Below are 25174 nucleotides of genomic sequence, written 5' to 3' on the forward strand. Positions count from 1 at the left end.
TATATTTATGTTTATATCGGGTTATATGATCGTCGGCAGTCTTCGGATGTCACCTCGATGGTTAATTAGATGGCGTCTTGGCCTAAATACACACGAAATGCGGATACACAATATCGACCTTTTTTTCTAGTTCGATATACCTTTTATTAGACTATAAATCAAATATGAGAATTTGACTCAATTCGGTGAACATGAAATTGACAGCTAATGCATGCCCCTTTACCAATGTATTTATCAAGACTTAGTGACCTCTACAATACAGTATCTAACAATTCTTAACACTGTGTTTATACATGTATAGTATATATTGAATGAATTGATATTTTTGTAACTATGAAATAGAACTTTCACAAAACTTGGGTTGGTAAACAATGTAATTTATGACAAAGAAACGATCATTTGATACCGTTTTTTTTTTTTTTTTTTTTGGGGGGGGGGGGGAGAGGGGGGGGGGGGGGATTGGGTCAGCAGGATTTTTTTTTCGGATGTACTTTTCATTTTCATCTGCTGCTGCGCATGTTTTTTTTTATTTTCACTTTTATACACGATTGATACCTGCACTTTGTGATGCAGAATATTCGTTTTGGTTCATAATTCTCTACTCTGTAAAGCCCATCCAGACCCTCATTTTGCTGTAGATTAGGCTCATTATTCTCTATTCTGTAAAGCCCATCAAGACCCCCATTTTGCTGTAGATTTGGCTCATTATTCTCTACTCTGTAAAGCCCATCCAAACCCTCATTCAAATGTCTTTACAATATATATGCCAATTATTATATTTCATCCTACGTGTATTTTAATGAAAAAAAGAGTAATTACAGAAATTTCGTGGTAGCATTCTGGCCTCGAGTGCGAGAGTTTGAGGGTTCTATTTAAGGCATGATCAAATAAAAAAATAAGCACACATCATTAAAGCGTACGGCAGACCGCACGGTCGGCTCGGATTCAGAATAACATGTCCAGGTATGGTAATATATATTCACGAGCACTGTACGGTATGGGCCTTGCTCATTGTTGAAGGCCGTACGTTGACCTATAGTTGTTCATTTCTGTGTCATTTGGTCTCTTGTTGAGACTTGTCTCATTGGCAATCATACCACATCTTCTTGTTTCTATATTTCATAACGTGCACGTGTCTGTAAAGAACAAAGCAGGGTTCATGTTCGTAACACATTGACATCTTCTCGTCCTAGTATGCGTGTAACATTTGCCACTGGACGTTAAACGGTAATTTATTCATCCTTCAATCCAGGTATTTCAATGTTAGTCTATGTAACACTAGAAAACAAGATTGAGTATACATGTTATAAAATTGTTATGATGATCTTGATAAATAAGCAGAAAATTTTAATCACATCAAGTTTAAATAGCTTACTTTTTCTTCCACTAAACCCATTTTCTTGCATTTTTGTTGTACATTTTGCAATTTGTCCTCTTCAAGAGCCACTAAAAATAATCTGGCACCTCGTTCTGCAAACTTAATAGCGGTGGCTTCTCCTATGCCAGAACTTGCTCCTGAAAGATCAATATAAACACAATATCCAGGTGTGGAACCAGCCATTTTTAAAACTGAGGGTTGCAACTGCCAGAACACCATGAAACGTTCACATAATAAAAAAAAAAAAAAAAAAGAATAAGGGGGATCCGCCAATTAGCTCTGCATGTTGTAAAACAACAATAATTTCAGGAGGGAGGTTTTTTTTTCTTATTTTCACTGATGTCACAATCCACGGAGTACCTTTGTGTCAATTCAAGGGTAAAAAGTCTACAACAAATTAATTGACAGTTAAAGTACCTGTCTTTGTAAGAATCATGCAGGTTACTGTTGATGGGCGATTCATGAACCCTCTTTAAATATCTTTATATTTTGTTTCCTTTTGAACCTTGGTTACCATGGAAACCATCCTTACAAAATTTTGCCTAAATATGTACAAAAGTAGCATTGAAAATTGAAAATAAGGGATTTTAAAGAACCATTGAAATAAAGTTAATTAATACAAACAACACGTTTTTTTACAGTGTTGCCAACAAAATCCCAAAACTATTCAAAAACGTTAAAATTTTGAATTAACTAAATAGTTTGTTTCCATAGCAACCATTTAAAAATGTGTTAAAATTCGAAAATGAAAAATTTCAAAAACTCCTAAATTTTAAATCTGTTTATCTCCCAAGACCAACAGTACCATGCCATGTCATTGACAAATTTTGAAAGACAACATTCTATATATTCATAGAATAAAAAGAAAGTCGTGTGTTTTCTTTTTCTTTAAAAAATAATTTTAGTTAAAAATTGTCCACTTTCACAAAATTTAGATTGCCAAACAGAGGAATAATCAAACATTTTAAACTTAAAAAGCTAAAACATTCCATTTACATGTGCAATTCTGACACACATTTGTTAATTTTAAATGAGAATACATGATTGATGAAGTTATTCTTGTATAAAATGAAAACTAATCACTCTGAGTATGGTGCATCCCCCCCTTTTTATTGAAAAATTCCATAATTTTTTTTTTGTTGCAAAATTATAAAATTAGTTGAAAAAATATGATATCTTATTGTGATTTCTTGTGAACTAAGCATTTTAAAAATTTAAGCACAACATTACTTCTATAGTTGAGGGCAGTATATTCACCCCCTCCCATAGCATTAACCTTATATGAAAGATTTCTCAGAAGTTTGTAAAAAATGATAATGGATACGCATAACCCGTTTTGGTGCCTGAGACTGTATTTTCAGTGAAAAAGAAAAACGTTTAACTCCAAAAAACATTTAAGTCAATATATAAAAATAGAGGATGTGTTATAATTGTCAATGAGACAATTCTCCACCAGAGATCAAATGACATAGAAATTACCAATCACAGGTCACCGTACATCCTTCAACAATGAGCAAAACATGTTTATCAGTAAAACAAATCATAATGAATAAATTAAAAATAAATTGCTAAGGATACTATCCCTTTCAAAAAGGCTATGAAGAAGTTAGAGTAACAGTTTAATGAAACTCATTGTTGGTTTGAAACTGATTAGTGATCCTTAAAAAACTTTAACCCTATACTACAATGTAAGATCTGCTAATCAAGAATGCGCACCATGAAATGTCTGGTTGGTATTATTCATTATTGAATTACTGTTGAAACTCTGTTATATAAAGATTTTAATACAAGTATCATATTAACTTAACATTATCAATGTTCTAAGAAAATGAGGTCAGTATTAGATGAACCATGTCAGACAGACGAAAGAGAGAGAATGGAAACAAAAAAAATCATCAATTTTTCCATTTGTAAAGGGGTATAACTCAAAAGCAGTACAAGTGACAACAACAAAATTCAAATGTTATTTATATTTTATGGTAATAAGCATTGTGTATGAGTTTCAAAACATTTTGTTGAGGCTTACTTAAGTTGAAGAACGGAAACGAAAAATTCAGCATTTTTTCTATTTGTAAAGGGGTATAACTCTAGAACAGACGTACGTACGGACAAGGGTACAACTTAATGACCCTTTGATACGGCGGGGGCATACTTACTCTATCTGAGAAAATATACATCAACCTTCAACTGTATAAGAACTTGTCCATGTTTGTATGCAATATGATGGAAAAGGACATCTTGTCTACTAATTGTTTTTTAAAGAACCAAACTGAATTGTTTTTGTATAAGGCAAAGATATCGCATCTATATAATTCTCAAAATATATATTTTCCTAGTGGGCCTTGATGAAAACTTGCTGGTCCTAACTATAATATATTGTTGCAAAATTTGATTCTGAAACTTTAGGAACGCCATGTGCAAATATCATTCATGGAATTTCGCGAAATTTTATTAATTTTATATTTACACATTTTTTTTCAAGCTCTTTTGCATTAGTTAGATTTATCATTATATTAAAATAGAAAGAATGGTTCTGTAGTTTATTCTTCAATTTCAATTTAAACACAGTGAAATTAACATAGTAAGTATTTGCATAAAGGTTTCCATACATGTAGATTTACATAAGAGGTAAATATTAACATCCATTATGTGTACATAATTTGACTCTGCGCATTAGTATATACATGTCAGTAATTTCGATAGTTACATGTAAAAGCATTTCATTTTAGAATAGTTGATATAACATGCAAATATCACTTATTTTTGTCCCCTGCGTAATACGTTGTTGGGGAATACCGGGCGTCCGTCCGTCAATGTGTCCGTCCGTCCGGCCGTCCCTGTGTCTGTCCGTCCTGTCTTGGTAGCGCTCTCACAAGTACAAATCTTACCAGATTTTTACGAAACTTATACGTTAATATCAGCAACATTTAAAACAAGTTATACATATATGTGTGGCAAATCGATTAAATAAAAAAAAACCAGTTATAATCCGTGATGGCCCCACAGCGATCTCACATGTACAATTTTTGCCAGATTTTTTACAAAATTTATACTCTACGTTAATATAAAAAATATCTTAGATAAGTTCTATAATGATGGACAATGGACTTTTTTTAAAGAGTTATGACCTTTTGAAATACTAAATTTATCGAAAGTAGCCGCGTTAGTGCTCTCACGGGAACACAGTTTTTTTTACTAATATACTATAAGTAGTGACTTTGAAGGTCTGTTTGAAATATTTAGTGTACAATAAATAAAACTTGTATGTCCCCCACACACGCTTTTTGTCTATAAATTGTTTTAAAGAAGAAAAAAGATGGTTTTTTTAGTTATTGCCCCTGGATAGATACAATACGTGCAACGCGAGAAACAACGGAACTCCATTCTTTTATTATGTTTAATTCATACTATAGGAAAGAAAATGAATGATTTCCCTCCGATGATCATTGTTTTTGCAATAGAATTAATAGTAACTAAAAACCACACAAAAATGTATCTAGTATTGATCACTTGAGGAGTATTGATCAGGCTTTATAACTAACCAACCTTTCCTTCGAAGCTGTTTGGTGAATCTTGCACACTTTATATCTCAAGTGTATTTGGCAGAGGTTTTTTTATGATTAAGAGATAATGCCTGAAGCAAATTTTCGACAAAGTCTTTTATTTTTCATTTTCAGTATATTCCTGATAGAACGACATAGTTTTTTTACAGTTAGAATTTAAAGACAGTCTGAGATTATGTATTTTTGACATAGATTGAAATGAAAGTTGGACAGAGGCTAATCTTCAAGACCATGAAATAGCATCTAAAGATTTTCTTCTAATTTCAGTTTGCACAAAACGGGTGCATTAAGAGACGCAGCAATCCTACATTCAGTCATCAGCCTTTCGGCTGAATTCTGCTGTTTGGTTGGGTTGTTGTCTCTTTGACACATTCCACATTTCCATTCTCAATTTTAGTTAATAGTTAAGTCTTTCTTTTGCATCAATAAGGCATGAATAAAATACATTTTTACTAACAAATTCACCCTACCTTCAATAGGTTTTAATGCCAACCTTAAATGCATTCAATATAATATAATATTTTGAAAATACAATGCTTTGCATAGCTAATGACCCTATTTTTTCAGCATCATCATGTTAGTAGAAACACAGGTATTTTTTTCTAAGCCTAGCTTCGTCAAATATTTATGGAATTATATGAAACTTAAACAGAAGTTTTATTAAATTGTATAGACTAGGATCTAAAGATTTATTTTTTTTTTACTTTCCCCATATCTTACATGTTGATATACTGGAAAATTTGCCTAATTTTTTTTTATATAAACATTTAGAAAGAGATCAAACAGTATAAGGATAAATATTAAAAAATAATCAAGTTTGAAACTGTCATCTAGCTACATACATGTATATTCAATTTTATTGAAGCTTTTTTGTAGCCATCTATATTAGAAATAAAAACCATGATAAATAAACGAACTTATTTTTTTAAATTCTTATTTTGAAATTTAGATAAATATTTTAAACCTTCTAGAAATTTTACATAGCTTGGTCATTTGGTCCCTGGTGGAGTGTTATCTAATTGGCAATTGTAACACATCTTCTTATTTTGATTAATAGACTTAATTGTGTTTTGAAATTCAACATTCCTCTTTTAAACTAGCAGCATTAGTCTCAGGCAAGACAAAGAGTTGTGCGTAACCCTTAACCTTTTTTTTGAATATTTCGGAGAAATCTAATATCTGAAAATAGGGGAAGGGGGTACAAACTATTGCCCTTTGAAGAAATTTCATGCTTAAATGCTCAAAATGTTCACAATTAGATACCAACTTTTTACTTGATACAATTTATAATTTTGAAATAAAAGGGAGAAGGGGGGGGGGGGGGGTTGCACCATACCCAGAGAAAAAAATGTTCATTCTGTTCCAGCATATCTCCATCAATCATATATTTTCATTGATAATTAAACAATTTGTGTCAGAAATGAACACATAAATGGAATGTTATAGTTTTTTAAGTTCAAAATGTTTGATTATTCATCTGTTTGGCAATCTAAATTGTTTGAAAATGAACCATTTTTAACTAAAATTATTTTTTTAAAGAAAAAGAAATAAACGACTTTCTTTTTATTTTATGAATATATAGAATGTTGTCTTTCAAAAATTGTCAATGACATGTCATGGTATTGTTGGTCTTGGGAGATAGACAGATTTAAATTTAGGAGTTTTTGAAATTTTTCATTTTCGAATTTTAACACATTTTTAAATGGTTGCTATGGAAACAAACTATTTGGTTAATTCAAAATTTTAACGTTTTTGAATAGTTTGGAGTTTTGTTTGTTAACAATGTAAAATTACAATGTACTTATTGTTTTTATTGATTAACATAATTTTTATGGGACTTTAAATTCCCTTATTTTCAATTTTCAAAGCGTCTTTTTCACCTATATTCAGGCAAAATTGTTGTTTTGACGGTTACCATGGCAATGCGCAATATACAGGGAAAATAAAGACAGAATTTTACTTATCTACTAAAGTTCTTATGATATAGGGCCAAACAAATTACTTCTGTGACATGTCATAAATCACCATCTGCATGATTTTTACAAAGAGAGGTACTTAAGGATGTTCGCTCCTCTTGTTTTTGATTTTTTGCCAGATATTCCGATTCCTTTTTATCCATGTAGTGCCATTAAAAAAAAAATTCCGCTAACCCCTACTTTTCTTTTCATAATTTTATTACATCTAGTTTTAAAAGCCATATTTGAAAATCTTATAAAATCCTTGTTATTTTTTCATTGTTTTTGAAAGAAAAAAGGTGCCAATGTTAAATGTATGAAAAATCTAGAGAAAATCATTTCCCGCCAAATTTTCAATGGCTTATATCTCGAAAACAAGCACACGGACCCTTCATTTTTTCTGCTTTTTTTAGTTTCTTCATTTATATACTATCAATTTATAACAGTCTTTTAAAAAGCTTGTTATTTTGAAACAGAGGAGCGAACATCCTTAAAACAAATCATTAAGCAGAAGACATACAGATGGTAACATAGTAAAAAGAAAAAGACAAATAGACAAACAACGGTACCGATTAAAAAGTATACACTACACAGAAACCAAATATTGATCAACGCAAACAACAAAAATCCGAGCGTCATCTCAGGGTTCTCAGAAAATGTCAACAATTCCTGTTCTGCTAGTAACACCCGTCGTGTTGTTCCTGTTAAATTCGTTTGTAATCATATCTAGTGATAAGGCATCACACAATATGAGAACATTTGTAACTAAACTAGAGTCAAAGAATTAAATTTCCCGCGTGATTTTGAATTTATGACAAGGTAATCATTATCGCCAAGGACGTCTCTCGGTCGATTTGTAAGTAATCTAATAATAGTATTACTATGAAAAAATATATACACATATGCATTATATAATATACAGCAAATTTGATAATGTTCACATGTTACAGAAACTATGGCATATGAGTGTCTCAGTATTAGTTAGAGACGGATAGCAGAACATGGTTCCTACCTGTTACAAGGACAACTTTTTCTCTGAAGTTAGCCATGTTTTAAATGTAAACGTACTTTATAAGGCCAAGACTATTGTAGCTCATGATTGAGTGTTAGAAAAATACAAATCTGTTCAACATTTTTTTAATTACTCCTTTGATTTATTTTTTCTCAACAGAGTCAGATTTGAGTGTGAAGTAATAAATGACTGAAAAATACACCATTTATAATAACTATTTAATTCTAAACAATCTAAAAATGGTTACTTCTTGCACAGCTCTAATTTTCCACTATTTTCTTCAGGATAAAAAATAATGAAAAGTAAAATAAAATATATACAGTATTCGAATCATTCTGTTTTCAACTGAAAAATGTCGGTCAAAAAATTGTGCGAGATAATGCAAAAGATCAAAAATCGATTACCATGGCCTAACATCTTGATAACATATTATATAATAAACCATGTACTCCTTGCACACGTTACTAAACATAGAAAAAACGCTGACTTGTCAATATCAAGCAGCAATTTAACAGTGCGTGTATAAATATACCATGGCTCGTAAGAATATCTTCTGTAATAAAATTTGTTACCAGACGTGGAGCTATAACCTCTTCTGTGATTAATTTTGATACCGAACGTGGATCTAGAACCTCTTCTGTAATACTCTTGTTACCGGACATGGCACTAGAACCTCTGTTGTAATAAATATTGATACCGCGGAAGTGATGCTAAAATCTCTGCCGTAATTAATCTTGATACCAAATTTGGAGCTGCATATAGAACCTCCTGTGTCTTAAATCTTGATACCGGACGTAGAGCTAGAACCTCATAAAATAGTTGATATTGGACTTTAAGGTGGCTCACCCCAATAAGGACCCCCGGTAGAATTTTTTATTTTCACATATTTTGTAGACCTTTTTATGCTGAATCCAAAAATGCAAAGAAAAAAGGGGATCACCAGGCTCGTTTTCCCCTCAAATGGAAGCGAATTGTGCGATTTTGACCCTATTTCCAAACATTTCCACCCTTTCAAAAATAACGGCTACATCAAATTCAAAGACTTTTAGAACCATGTCAATATGATTATTATGTGAAAAAAATGATTGTTTTATACCTAAAAGTCCTTTTATTTACAGATTTATGTCTAAATTTTGCATTTTCTAATTTCAATTTAAGGCTAAAAATATTGGTTAATTCAATTTTTCGTAAAATTTCCCCGGTAGATTTTTAAAAAAAACGGATATATCAAAGCTATGAACTTTTCGAGCATTTTAAGGTAAAATAAAATGGGGGTCACCAGGCTTTTAAAAAAGTTACGGACTTTTGTTTGACCCCTCTACCCCATGAGGTCTGATTTCAATGCACTCCAATAATTACTTCGTTGTGAATTCTTTATTGATGGCTTTATTAAAATAATGTTTGTAATTATATCAATGGACGATATCTGAATATAAACGTGATTAACATATAACTGTTTGTTATAAAAAAGCGAAATTTTGATTATTTTGGGGAAATACCGTAATTTTGTCTGGCGCGAGTTGTTTCCCTCTAAATTGGCACCATTATCGGACAACAGAAATTTCAGGGTCGCCATTGTGGATCAGCATACACCACTGATGAATACGACCATGTACATGAATAACAGACAAAGTGGCGAATAGACAACGATGCAGGTAGAGTCATTACATAAGAAAACATAGATTTTAATATTTTAGGCAGCCAAATGTTATCAGTATCACGAAAAATACAAAGTGGGGGGTTGTCTCAAAATACTCGCTACTGTAGAAAATCTCTGCGCCTGAAACTTTGCATGGCTAAATTTCTGTTCTATGTATAATCGTTATGGCTGGTATCTTATTTATGTGTTTATTTGATCCTTAACAGGCAAGTTGTGAACATGTATAGCCTGTTGGGAAAAATATTGAGGGGATGCAGGGGCGGATCCAGGATTTTGGTATGGGGGGGGGGGGCGTAGTATTTTAATTTCGCCGAGCGGAGCGAGTCGAAATTTTTTTTAGACCTTTTTAGGGGCTAAAAAACATAAAATAAGTGTAAAATGCACATTTTTAACGGTTCCTGACGTGGGGCATGTATATTTTATAGTTAAAGTGTAAGCTAGGGTTGGACATTTTTGATGCCGCATTCTCCCCATTAATTGTCTATTATAAAATGACTGAATGGATCCAAAGCTATGTACAACTAATATATTTGATGTGGGATTTGTCAGTAAAAAATGGACATGGAAAATTCTCGTTTGTTGTATGGTTAGTTAGCATAACCTCACATATTTCTTTTTGTAAACATGTATGATGATATGCGGCTATTCAATGAAGTTTATAATACGACCGACACGAACAAAGACAAACAAGCATTTTTTATCCAAATGTTTGGTTGAAATGTTTCACCCAACAAGAGAAGTGAGGGGTCCCAAATCAACCAAAGGCTACGAATGAGTCTGAAAATCAAATGACAACGAAGTTGTGAATGGCGGTCGACAAATGGAGACATAAACAATGATAAAGGCCACACCCAGCAGGCAGGTTGCAGTTGGGCCTTGAAAAAAGTATTCAGTATATCAGTTCGGCGAAACAGACATTTCGGTCAGATATGGGATTTACATGCAAACCCCCAAAAAAATTTACGCCCGTTTTTTTTATTCACCATTTAATGCTGAATAATTCTGTTGGATTTTTTTTTCTGATAGCAAAAAGGGGACACGAGAATTGTTTTCAATACAGATACGGCCAGAATTTTTGTTTAAGGCAAAAATCAGGGTCAGAATTTTTTCTCTAAAATATCTCAGACTGCCCTTTCAAATCAAATGGTCCGTACCTTAGACTTTAAATCTATCTAGAGCTTACTGACTGGAGATCACTATTCAGCAATGTTATTAATTGGCTGGGGCGTCTGGGGTTAAACATATTTTTGTAGGTAAATAATATTGCTGTGGAACTTTTTTTTCATGAGAGTGTAATAGAGTATTACTTTCTGTTGAGTGGAATTGTGAAATAGAAGTCAATACGTGGTTCTTGTTCAATCCTTTGTCGCTTTGAAAGAGTCATGCTTGTCATCCTCCGCCGTAAGCAATGTGTTACTATAATTTAAATTTCAAAATGACTGAGTGACGTTTTTTTCGACGTACTGATCAACTCCACCGTAGCGAATCACATGACTTTGACATAATCAATTATAATATATTACAGTAAATACGAGCGAAAAATATCTTTATAAGTAAAGAATTATCGCATAAAAATTAAATACACGGCCGGGTAATGGCAAAGTTCACGAAGTCTAGTCTGATTAATCATTTTACAAAAAAAAAAAGTTCATGCAAAAAGGGGGGGGGGGGCGTACGCCCTCTACGCCCCCCTCTGGATCCGCTACTGGGATGTATCTGTATCTTCATATATTCTGCCAATATAGGCACACCTTCAGTACGAAGTAATAAATCCAATATAAATCCAATCACCAATAGAATTATAATACAGTCTGTACACATTAAAAGTATGTCAATATATTCCTTCACCAATATCACATATCAAGTCTTATTTACGGAATTTAGAGTATATTTACTTTTAATTAATGATAATAACTTACAGTCCACACACAACTACTACTTAGCTAAAGACTTTCTTAAGTTTTTCTGTCCATAATTTGGACAGGGTAGGAATACCCTTTACTGCCAAGCATCACAATTGTTCTTATTGCGATACCGTAAGGCTCAAATGAATCTTGATTTTTAATCGTCATTTGTAAAATCTAATTTCGTAGCTACGTTAGGGTCAAATCGAGTAAAATATTTATCGTTAACGTCTAATGTGTACCTTTATAACTGCCCTCGGACAGGGGTCCAGGATTCCCACGTACTCCTATCCCCAACTCCCATTTCCCTTCTCTTTTAATCTAAAATATTTCCCCCTACTTTCACTTCCATCCCCCTTGCTCCCAGACAAAAAATTGGCCAAATTTATTTCCCAGAATATTCATCCCCCTCTTTTTCGAATTCTGGTCCTTTCACCCAAAATCATGTTAGCTCGCATTCACGTTCACCCCCTTTTACATTCACACCTCACACGTTCGCACCCTGGGTCTGTTTGCACCCTTCCTTTTTTTAATCGTGCTTTAGTTAGTATAGTTCTATAACATGATGAAATAAAGATATTAAGTTTATTTAATTGTTTAAAAATAAAGTGACACACACAAGATCAAAGGGCACAGGCTGTTAAAAACAATTATCTGGTCTTTTCTATTTATAATCTTCATAAGATTTACTTCTACCCTCAGCTTCTACCAAACTAGTTAATTTATTTTTACTTGAGACCAAGCTAACAGACCCAATACCCCCTTTTCCCGCCACCTGACTCCCTCTTCCTGATCCCTCATTCCAATGTTTGTTCCCTTACCCCTGTCCACCCCCTCAAGAGTTTGATTGTTTTATTTGTTTTCTTGGGAATATAAATGGCCTAATTTGTAAATTTTTACCCCTACAGTACGAGTCAATACATTTTATTGATGGATTCGTCTTGATCATAATTTGTTTACAATTACCCCCCCCCCCCCCCCCCCCCCCCCCCCCCCCCCTCTCTCTCTCTTTGGTATAAAAGTATTTCTTTAGGTCAAATATCAGGTTTGAACATACATTGTAGGGCTTATTTAGTTTAACTTAACTTATTTGGCCATAATCATCATTAGGGTATCTAGTTTAAAAAAATGTGTTTGATGACCCTGCCTGCCAACCAACATGGCTGACATGGCTAAAAATAGAACATAGGGGTAAAATGCAGTTTTTGGCTTATATCTCTGAAACTAAAGCAAAAGTATAATGGTTGCATTATTTCATGCATCAATTGTGAACAAAAATATCAGGTGAACGACACAGGCTCCTTGGAGCCTCTAGTTTTAAAATATGAACTACATTATGCATTTAAATGTCAATCATGGTTGATTTTATGACAGAATTACTCTCACATTTAATTTCAGGCTTCAAGTACATGTAAGAGGAAGTAGTGATTTGTTGTAAAAGATCCTGGAATGTTCAACTTTACTTGGAAACTATTGGCAAAGTACCAGTATAATTTATATGAGAAGTCAGGATCATCTTGTCTAGCAATTGGGAACTATATATGTAAAGTGCTTAAACCTAAGAACAACATTAGAAGCCAAGATCAATAATACTCGGAACTACATGTATAATCAAAGTACTGTCAGAATCCATATGAGAACCCAAGATCATCTACACTTAGTGTCTGTATGCAATGTGTTCAGAATCCACGTAAAAAGCCAAGATAAACTATAATTTGGAAATATATGCTAAGTGTTGTGAAAATCGATAAAAAAAAAATCCAAGATCAAAAGGACCTATTGTACATGTACCTACATGTCCCAATGATGAATAGATTATTGAGTCATATAAAACATGTAAAAAAAAACACTAAAGAGAAGAATATTGATATAAAAATTATGAAAATATGGAGCTGATCAATTAATGATTGTTTATGTACATGATGTATACATGTCATCAATTACTAGTATATTGAAAATAACAATGTTAATTTATGTTTTATAAATTTGATCTCATAGACATTTGAGGAATAAAAATCAAAAATGTTTCAAAAAATAAATTTTAATAGAGCTGTTTTAATTTATTTTTGCTGCTTGAGTGAATTTTGCTGCAAGCATGATTCATGATATGCAAACTGCAATATATGCAGTTGTCTTTAATACACAATGTAGCTAATGAGATTTGTAGATTTTGGAAATCGTAATACCAAGTGACAGTTGTGGTAAATGCACATGCCTTTCCCTCATCTTTTACCTCACCAACCCCTGACCCAAATGGTCACTTGAATTATTTTACATCATTTGGCATTTTTTGTTCATCCATATGCTTTTCATTTTCTATTTCAAAAGTTATATTTTCGGGATAAAAGGAGAAATAGAATATATAGTTTTGTTCAATGAGACAGCAACCAAACAAAACAATCAAACGAATTATATATTGTCTGAAAAAACTTGTGTCTCACTAACTGACAACCTCATTACCTATCACAATGATCAAGATTACTGAAATCAGATAAATATGGTTTTGTAAAATAAGATATGCACTCAAATTGATAGAGATTGCAACAAAGATTTCAACCTCATTTCATGGATCAGTGATCAAGGTTAAAGTTACCTGATTAGATATAAGAAGATGTGGTATGAGTGCCAATGAGACAACTCTCCATCCAAGTCAAAATTTATAAAAGTTAACCATTATAGGTTGTTTATCAAATACTTTTAGCAATAGGTCATTTGTCAATGTCAAGTTTTTGTGTTTTTGTCTGTTTTTCTAATACTAAAAGAAGTAGATAAACTATATTTGATGTATGCAATGATTACATGTCTGTCTGGCAGTTGTCATTGACCACATTTTCATGGTTCATTGGTCAATGGTAAGTCCTCTTTTAATATGCTACATTGTGTAATCAGTAAGTCAACTATATTTGGTGTATGGAATGATTATCAAATGAATTTATTGAAATATTAAATAAGAAGATGTTGTATGATTGTAAATGAGACAACTCTCCACAAGAAATAAAATGACACAAAAAAAAAAAACAACTAAAGGTCACCATATGGGATTATGGCCTTCAACAATGAGTAAAACCTATACTGCATAGTCGGATATAAAAGGCCTCGAAATTACAAATGTAAAACAATTCTAATGAGAAAACTAATAGCCTGATATATGTACAAAATAATGAATGAAAAACAAATATGCCTTTCATGATTATTGATAATTGATAATATTAATTTTTTCTGATACTTGTAGTAAAACTTTATCTTTAGGAATATCAACATAAAATCAATCAACAATGATGATTAGTAAAGCAGGTAAGACATTTCAGCTTGTGCACTCTTGCTAACACAAAAAATGTGCTGAAAGGTGTGACTGCCATACATGCAGATGTATCTAGGAATATGTCTTAACAACTTGAAAAATTTGTGATCTATCCTTAGGCTAATACTTCTTGTTTGTATTGGAACAAGTCCTAATAGTTCACATCTTTTCCTTGGAAGCATTGTTTTTTAGGCAAAACATTCTTTGTATAGAAATGTTCAGTCTTGTGTTAAGATTAACGGTAATTTTACTGATTGGTTTAACGTAAATTGTGGCTTAAAACAAGGGTGTATATTATCGCCATTATTGTTCAATATTTTTATAAACGATTTAATTGATGGTATTAAAAGGTTAAATATTGGTATTAATATTGATAATGATAAAGTTTGTATATTATTGTATGCAGATGATGTTGTATTTTTAACTGAAAATGAAAAAGATTTACAAAAACTGTTAGATACACTCAATACATGGTGCTATAAAAATGATATGACAGTTAATTAAGATAAGTCAAACACAGTTAGAACACAGTCTGTGCCTAGAACTACTTTTCAATTTTTATTTAATGGTAACAAAATAGATACTGTATCTCATTATAATTATCCTGGTTTACTTTTTACTGAATTTTTGAGTTATGATGATATGGCAAAAGCGGTGGCAAAATCCGCTAGTAGATCATTAGGGTTATTAATATCCAAGTGTAAAGCTAATGGAGGTTTTCAGTACTCTACATTTACAAAACTTTTTGATTCATTAGTTTAGTCTGTTATTGAATATGGTGCTGCCATATGGGGTACCAAGGATTTATCATGTATTAACAGTGTGAAGAATAGAGCCATGCGCTTTTTTATGGGTGTCGGAAAATACACACCAAATCTGTCATTATATGGTGGTATGGGCTGGATGCCTTGTAGTATTAAGCAATGGTCTTGTGTATTTAGAAACTGGTCACGATTAACAAAAATGTGTGATGAGAGGTTGAATAAAAAAGTTTTTTTATGGAGTAATTCCTATCGAAAGGGTAGAATAAAAAATTGGCAATTTAGAGTAAATGCCAAATTTTTTAGTCTTGGTATGAATAATTTATGTAATACTAATTATATTTTAAGTAAGAATGATATAAAAGGTATCGAAAATGTATTATTTGAAAATTTTAAGCAGGATTGGTTAAAAAAATTGTTTTCTAATGATACAAGTAAATTACGAACTTACAGAGAATTCAAATGTTTATATGGTGTTGAGAATTATTTGATTAAAAATATGCCTGGTAAATACAGGAGTGCTCTGTCTAAATTTCGGTGTGGATTGCACCTATTAGAATAGAAACAGGAAGATACGAGAATTTATGTTTAGAAAAAAGGTTGTGTTTTAATTGTAATGATATTGAAAATGAAAAACATGTTTTATTGCAATATCCAATATATGCAGATTTACGTGAAAGCTTTTTTACTCGTGCTAGTCACTTTGACGATAGTTTTATAAATATGCTTGATGATGAAAAACTTTTCATAGCCACTGCCTTTCTTATTATCATCATAGACCGATAATTACTTTTCTTTGCAGCAGGTGGGTCAAACACATGTCCACACATCATTAAGAAAATTGTCATTCATATTTTTTGCCGCAATGACACACTCCACTTTCATTTTTTTAAATCAAGAACATTCCTTATTCATGTAGTTATCTTCCCTTTAAAAAAACGCATGTCAAAAATTAAGACAGAAGTTAAAGTTTGCCAATATCACCGACTAATAATGCGTCCATGTGTACTGGACCGAGTTTTAAAATTACAATCCCAACTTTTCCTGAACCAAGTAAGTAGTATAGATTTTGTTTATATATAAAGTCTTTAACTGGAAGTGTTTGGAACTGCCCGGTAGACTTCGATAGAATACGCTAAATCCCGACTTGGTCAGTCCAAATATATTGCGCTTCTCCGCAAAGCATGCGGTATTGAGGGATAATAGCATAGATCGTTATGCAATGTAGGTCGGAATTCTAGGTCCAGGTTACTATTGACCAATTTTCATCTACACGATCAAAGGTGGAAAACAGCAAACTTAATTGAAGTGTCGGGGTTTTTTTTCTGCGTAAAACAAATAATCAATATAGTGAAATGTTTTGCACGAGTTCCGGTAGTCTATTATAATAACACATTCTTATTCAATTATTTAAATTTTTACGCTGATTTTTCCTCTTTTTTTTTAATGCGAACTCGGTTGGCATATTGATAGATAAAACAGAAAATAGAAAATTAAGAAAATAGCAAAATAAGTAAAAGGAAAATATCATAATACCCGAGGTCTTACATGTACGTTAAAGGACTAGAGTTCCGTAATTCATAGAATTATGATACGAGAAAATTTGATAGATATTTTTGTGCCCATGAGTTAATAAAGTATATAAATCTTTAAATAAAAATGTTAGGTGTGACTGCCATGTATTTAGTCTTTGCTTGAAAATTGTCATAGTTCAAAACTATTATCAAAATTTTGCAGTGAGAAAAAATTTCACATACTCCGGAATAAAATCCTACCAATACTTGGAAATGAAGATATTTCAAGTAAAAAAAGAGATTTATGGCAGTAACAAAATTTTATAATACGCCAAACGGATAGCGTGCAGATGAACCCCCGATGCCTTTATACTATAAAATTGAGAATGGAAATGGGGAATGTGTCAAAGAGACAACAACCCGACCATAGAGCAGACAACAGCCGAAGGCATATATATATATACATGTAGCATACTATATGGGTTTTACTCGTTTTTTTAAAGCCGTACGGTGACATGCAGTTCTTTACATCGCTATCCTTTGTTTACGGTTAAACATTTCGTCATTGACAAAATATTTTCATATATACATCTAAAAGACATCTATTATTCAACCGGTATTTAAATGAAAATAGGGTGCGAACGGATCCAAGGATCGAACGTGTAGGGTGAGAATGTGTTTTCGGAGCGTACGCACCAGATACCGTCGTACGTGTCAATATTTATAATTTCTTTTTTTTTAATGTTATGCTAATATCATGTATATTTATGTCCTTTTTATGTGAAAAATGAACAAACCACTCCGTATTTCTGACCGTATTTCCTTTTTGAAGAAAGTTTTGCATCGTTTGTTGACATCGGGAAAGGGTGCTCTCAGACACGTCCGCGTTCCAATGTCGTCAACACTACTTTTGATTTTTTTTAAAGATTTTATTGTAAAGCAACGCTCAGACACACATGTGTAACATGAGGTCAATATACAATGATAAACATGATTTATAATACAATGGTAACATTTAAAAACAAAAACAAATAAAAATTCATGTCTAGGTTAGTCTATAAAAAGGTATATACTATGAAATTTAGAGCGAGGGGCTTGCCCCGAGCTGTTAATTTCATAGTTTATACCTTTTCATAGACTATCCAATTTAGCACATATTTACAACTCGAGTAATCTTTTAATTGGTCTATTGATAGTTTATTTTGGCTGACTACTTGTATCACAGGTGTTTGTAAAACGGAGCTCATTAACGAAGTTTTGTAAATCTACTCACTAGTATCATTGTAAAATATGTTATTCCAAAAGGCCCTTGACTCCAGAATGAAAAGATGGTAGCTGCTGGTGTAAGTATGTATATTGATATAAAGCGGTGTTTTACTATACATGTTCTTCTTACATGGTAAGATGGCCAAATAAATTGACCAAAAGCAGGCAATAATTAAATTGCAGTGGAAGCTTTACATGTTTTGAAAACATTTTTTTATTTCACAGTAAAACTAAAGCTATAATAAATTTGAAACATATAGATAGTTTGTCCCCATAGATATAGTCTAGCAGATAGGCATTAAAAAGCAACTACCAATAGATCACAGATTATAGGTTTTGTGTTTTTGTGTTGTTTTTTTTTTTATTATTTCAAAGTAAAAACTAAAAGATTTATCAGAATATGTTTATATATATATATATATATATATATAACTGGCACATTATCTTCAGACATAATCACAGTTTTTCAATTCATGACATCGTCCTGAACATGCATGAAATATTTGCCACTGGAAATTAAGCAACCGATAATCAATAAATCAATCAATTCATGACGAAATAGATCACCTTCCTTAAGAAAGTTTAAAAAATTATCACCAAGTTGCTTTAATTTCCCCTTCACAAGGTTTCATAGTACACACTTTTTGTGTACAAAGTAATTGCATGGATGATACATTATCATAATTTTAAGATATCGTTGTACTCTAATCAAGGTATAAAGAACCATATGTATTACCCTTTATTTAAATGAAAGAAATTTGCAATTGTCAAAAACATTTTTTAGATCCAAAGATTTTAATAGGAGGATATTTAAAAATCAACGTGAAAACTAATTACAAACTATTTAATTTAATTTGGAACACAGCATTTTATTTCAAAATAGCCAGTGGCAATTTTTGTTTTAAATATCTTGATTACGATACAATGAAATCTTACCCTTGTGGTCATTCATGCGTAGTTACTTAGTACACGGGAAAAGTATGTACTATGAAAATTAGAAGGCAAATATAAGCAATTTGATTGGACGAGAAGTTGTAAGTATGTGCTAAACAAATCAATATACATATCACAATAAGTTATTTAGCTTTCTAATAAAAGATGACACCTGTCTATATAAATTAACATTGCAATAAGATAACATGACAGTTATGTTGAGAAGACCCCCCAAAGCGATCGTTGTCAAGGCGCTCGTCGTTAGAAACATGCGTTAAAAACTGCGCACTGTTAAAGGGCCGAGCCACCTTAAGCAAACACAATCAACCACTCAATATACTTGATACATTTTATAACGATAAGATTTGATGTGATTGTCAATGAGAACACTATCCACACTTGACCAATAAAGGGTCATTGTGCGACCTTCAACAATGAGCAAAACCCTTACCATATATTAAACTAGAAAGGCCCCGGTATGATAAATGTGAAACAATTCAAAAGAGAAAATTAACGGCCTGATTGATGCTATAAACAATAGACGAAAAACAAATCTGGCAGACACCATTCCATAGCAATCAACGAATTTCAGGCTTCTGACTTGGAACATGTAGACAATTGAAGAATTAAACGGGATAAAACAATCCTCTCGTAACCTTGAACATAAGTGTTACAGTATAACATATAATAACAAACTAAAGATTTATTTGAAAAGGTTTGACGGATAGATCGGCACGAAACAAATAGAAAAAATAAAACAAAGTACCGATTAAAGAGTGCTCTCAGTCACTGAAGGCTATTTGAAAACAAATGTCAACTTATTAATAAACCATCATGATGTTTACACAGGGAAATTTCATTCACGTGTTTTTCACGTGAATTTCAGGTGAATCTTACATGAAAATCACAGGAATTTTTTTTTCACGTGAATTTTCAAACTAAGGTTATTCAAATATCACCTGAATTTTCAGATTAAATTAAAATCATGAAAAATGCTTTTTTTTAATGCGTGAAATTCACGTGAAAATTTTCGAGTGAGTTTCACGTTTAAGTTCGTTTGAGGTGAATTCCATGTGAGATTTATGTGAAATTCACGTGAGTAGAATTTGTCTAACTACCAAGACTAAAATACCCATCAGTACAAGTTCAGCGAACTTAGAGTAAAATAAGACGCCATTAACTGTCTGAGAAAAACATATTAACCTTGCGCAATGCCAAAATATATGTATCGACAGAGTTTAGAACATCACAGTAAAAATCAGGGTGTGATATCCAGTTCTTAATAAGAGTTATACAGGTATACAGGTATACATGTATGTAATAAAGAATTTATTGACGGTTTTAATTAATTAGTGGTCACGAAATTCATGACTTGATATGGGAAATATATATATACGCACGGTACAAAACAAAAGAAAATGAACAATAATGACAGAAGATCGTCTCGTCGTCTTATCGTAAATATTTATATAAAGTTTCCTGATTGAACTGTAATACCATAATAATTGATCATTGATTGTTGTTCAAGAGGCTCCTGACTAACAAATAGGTCAATAGCCCCCTGTTTTTAATCACCACTGTTAAATATTTATATAGCACCCTTTTTTGTAATTGTATTTCAAAATTATTTTTGCGCACACCCAAAAGTGACAGAATAGTCAACCTGATGACCTCACGAAGACCAACTGTTAATGAAACCGTAACAATATTACTAGTTTGTATACGCCCGTTTACGGGACGTAATATGGTATACTGTTGTCCGTACGCATCCGTTCGTCCGTCTGTCCGTCCGTCGTCAACAGATCAGACAATACCTCAAAAACGCTTTAACCAATTTGCTTGAAACTTTGGTGAATTGTTTATATCTATTGAGGTGAGCTCCCTTTCGTTTTTATAATTTTGTTATTGTTACGTTTCCGAGTTATGGGGTGTTATTCATAAAAAAAGGGGGAACTTCCAGTTTTCGGACAATAACTTAAAAATACGTTGAGGAGTTTTCATGACACTTTGGTGAATTATTTATATCTATTGACGTGAGCTCCCTTTCGATTTTTAGAAATTTTAGATTTTATGTTTCCGAGTTATGGGTTTTTATTCATTAAAAAAGGGGGATTTTCCAACTTTTTTTCCCAGTTTTTGAAAAATAACTCAAAAATATTTTGAGCATTGATGACTGGTTTATGTCTATTAAAATAACATCCCTTTAGTTTTTTTTTTTTTATAAATTTCTGATATGACATTCAGTAGTTATGGAACTTCATTCTTTGAAAAAGCGACGGGCATATCATGCGCTCATGACACAGCTCTTTATTTGTTCTATCAGAAGGCGTTTTATTCTTAATTTGAACAAACAATGTTGGTAACGGTCAATTGGGATTATACAGGTGGGGCAGCGCAATCTTCATTGCAAATCTCATAAACCCCCATCCGTACCCTCAAATTTAATGTAAAACGAGTGTTCTGCTTTTTAAAAAGAGGTATTCTCCTAACTTTTATAACATTTGTAACTCAACTAGAATTAAATTTCCAGCGTGATTTTGAATTGATGTCTCCTTTTTTGATGATTTTTTATGACTAGGTAATAATTATCGCCAAGGACGTCTCTCGGTCGGTCTGTAAGTAATGATCAGTAATCTATTACTATTGAAAAATATATACACATATGCATTATATAGTTTACAGCAAACTTGATAATTTTTACATGTTATAGAAAACTATGGCATATGAGTGTCTCAATATTAGTTAGAGTTTAGACGGATAGTAGAACATGATTCCTACCTGTTATAAGGACAACTTTTTCTTTGAAGTTAGCCATGTTTTACCGTCAGAAATTGTCCCAGATAATACCAGAGACTTAAAACAGATTACCTTGGCCTTACATCTAGATAACGTATCATATGGTACACCATGCACACGTTGCACATCGATGTTTCATAGTACACACTTTTTGTGTACAAAGTAATTGCATGGATGATACATTATCATAATTTTAAGATATCGTTGTACTCTAATCAAGGTATAAAGAACCATATGTATTACCCTTTATTTAAATGAAAGAAATTTGCAATTGTCAAAAACATTTTTTAGATCCAAAGATATTAATAGGAGGATATTTAAAAATCAACGTGAAAACTAATTACAAACTATTTAATTTAATTTGGAACACAGCATTTTATTTCAAAATAGCCAGTGGTAATTTTTGTTTTAAATATCTTGATTACGATACAATGAAATCTTACCCTTGTGGTCATTCATGCGTAGTTACTTAGTACACGGGTAAAGTATGTATTTTGAAAATTAGAAGGCAAATATAAGCAATTTGATTGGACGAGAAGTTGTAAGTATGTGCTAAACAAATCAATATACATATCTCAATAAGTTATTTAGCTTTCTAATAAAAGATGACACCTGTCTATATAAATTAACATTGCAATAAGATAACATAACAGTTATGTTGAGAAGACCCCCCAAAGCGATCGTTGTCAAGGCGCTCGTCGTTAGAAACATGCGTTAAAAACTGCGCACTGTTAAAGGGCCGAGCCACCTTAAGCAAACACAATCAACCACTCAATATACTTGATACATTTTATAACGATAAGATTTGATGTGATTGTCAATGAGAACACTATCCACACTTGACCAATAAAGGGTCATTGTGCGACCTTCAACAATGAGCAAAACCCTTACCATATATTAAACTAGAAAGGCCCCGGTATGATAAATGTGAAACAATTCAAAAGAGAAAATTAACGGCCTGATTGATGCTATAAACAATAGACGAAAAACAAATCTTGCAGACACCATTCAATAGCAATCAACGAATTTCAGGCTCCTCACTTGGGACATGTAGACAATTGAAGAATTAAACGGGATAAAACAATCCTCTCGTAACCTTGAACATAAGTGTAACAGTACAACATAATAACAAACTAAAAATTTATTTGAAAAGGTTTGACGGAAAGATCGGCACGAAACAAATAGAAAAAATAAAACAAAGTACCGATTAAAGAGTGCTCTCAGTCACTGAAGGCTATTTGAAAACAAATGTCAACTTATTAATAAACCATCATGATGTTTACACAGGGAAATTTCATTCACGTGTTTTTCACGTGAATTTCAGGTGAATCTAACATGAAAATCACAGGAATTTTTTTTTCACGTGAATTTTCAAACTAAGGTTATTCAAATATCACCTGAATTTTCAGATTAAATTAAAATCATGAAAAATGCTTTTTTTAATGCGTGAAATTCACGTGAAAATTTTCGAGTGAGTTTCACGTTTAAGTTCGTTTGAGGTGAATTCCATGTGAGATTTATGTGAAATTCACGTGAGTAGAATTTGTCTAACTACCAAGACTAAAATACCCATCAGTACAAGTTCAGCGAACTTAGAGTAAAATAAGACGCCATTAACTGTCTGAGAAAAACATATTAACCTTGCGCAATGCCAAAATATATGTATCGACAGAGTTTAGAACATCACAGTAAAAATCAGGGTGTGATATCCAGTTCTTAATAAGAGTTATACAGGTATACAGGTATACATGTATGTAATAAAGAATTTATTGACGGTTTTAATTAATTAGTGGTCACGAAATTCATGACTTGATATGGGAAATATATATATACGCACGGTACAAAACAAAAGAAAATGAACAATAATGACAGAAGATCGTCTCGTCGTCTTATCGTAAATATTTATATAAAGTTTCCTGATTGAACTGAAATACCATAATAATTGATCATTGATTGTTGTTCAAGAGGCTCCTGACTAACAAATAGGTCAATAGCCCCCTGTTTTTAATCACCACTGTTAAATATTTATATAGCACCCTTTTTTGTAATTGTATTTCAAAATTATTTTTGCGCACACCCAAAAGTGACAGAATAGTCAACCTGATGACCTCACGAAGACCAACTGTTAATGAAACCGTAACAATATTACTAGTTTGTATACGCCCGTTTACGGGACGTAATATGGTATACTGTTGTCCGTACGCATCCGTTCGTCCGTCTGTCCGTCCGTCGTCAACAGATCAGACAATACCTCAAAAACGCTTTAACCAATTTGCTTGAAACTTTGGTGAATTGTTTATATCTATTGAGGTGAGCTCCCTTTCGTTTTTATAATTTTGTTATTGTTACGTTTCCGAGTTATGGGGTGTTATTCATAAAAAAAGGGGGAACTTCCAGTTTTCGGACAATAACTTAAAAATACGTTGAGGAGTTTTCATGACACTTTGGTGAATTATTTATATCTATTGACGTGAGCTCCCTTTCGATTTTTAGAAATTTTAGATTTTATGTTTCCGAGTTATGGGTTTTTATTCATTAAAAAAGGGGGATTTTCCAACTTTTTTTCCCAGTTTTTGAACAATAACTCAAAAATATTTTGAGCATTGATGACTGGTTTATGTCTATTAAAATAACATCCCTTTAGTTTTTTTTTTATAAATTTCTGATATGACATTGAGTAGTTATAGAACTTCATTCTTTGAAAAAGCGACGGGCATATCATGCGCTCATGACGCAGCTCTTTATTTGTTCTATCAGAAGGCGTTTTATTCTTAATTTGAACAAACAATGTTGGTAACGGTCAATTGGGATTATACAGGTGGGGCAGCGCAATCTTCATTGCAAATCTCATAAACCCCCATCCGTACCCTCAAATTTAATGTAAAACGAGTGTTCTGCTTTTTAAAAAGAGGTATTCTCCTAACTTTTATAACATTTGTAACTAAACTAGAATTAAATTTCCAGCGTGATTTTGAATTGATGTCTCCTTTTTTGATGAATTTTTATGACTAGGTAATAATTATCGCCAAGGACGTCTCTCGGTCGGTCTGTAAGTAATGATCAGTAATCTATTACTATTGAAAAATATATACACATATGCATTATATAGTTTACAGCAAACTTGATAATTT

General features: G+C 32.3%; 1 protein-coding gene across 5 annotated transcripts in view; it reads right to left on the minus strand.

Annotated features, from left to right (window-relative positions):
• LOC127723550 (uncharacterized oxidoreductase TM_0325-like) overlaps nucleotides 1-25174 on the minus strand; it is a 73665-nt gene that overhangs the window by 13035 nt on the left and 35456 nt on the right. For 3 of the 5 annotated variants that reach the window (XM_052230223.1, XM_052230224.1, XM_052230220.1), the window contains exon 2: nucleotides 1376-1515. In XM_052230223.1, the coding sequence (XP_052086183.1) occupies nucleotides 1376-1515 (140 nt within the window). Of the gene's footprint in view, nucleotides 1-1375; nucleotides 1516-7908; nucleotides 7969-22025; nucleotides 22162-25174 lie in introns of those variants that run through there. The other 2 variants (XM_052230219.1, XM_052230222.1) reach the window with 2 other exon arrangements.

The sequence above is a fragment of the Mytilus californianus genome, unplaced genomic scaffold (assembly GCF_021869535.1).
Source record: "Mytilus californianus isolate M0D057914Y unplaced genomic scaffold, xbMytCali1.0.p SCAF_13, whole genome shotgun sequence".
NCBI classification, from domain to species: Eukaryota; Metazoa; Mollusca; class Bivalvia; order Mytilida; family Mytilidae; genus Mytilus; species Mytilus californianus.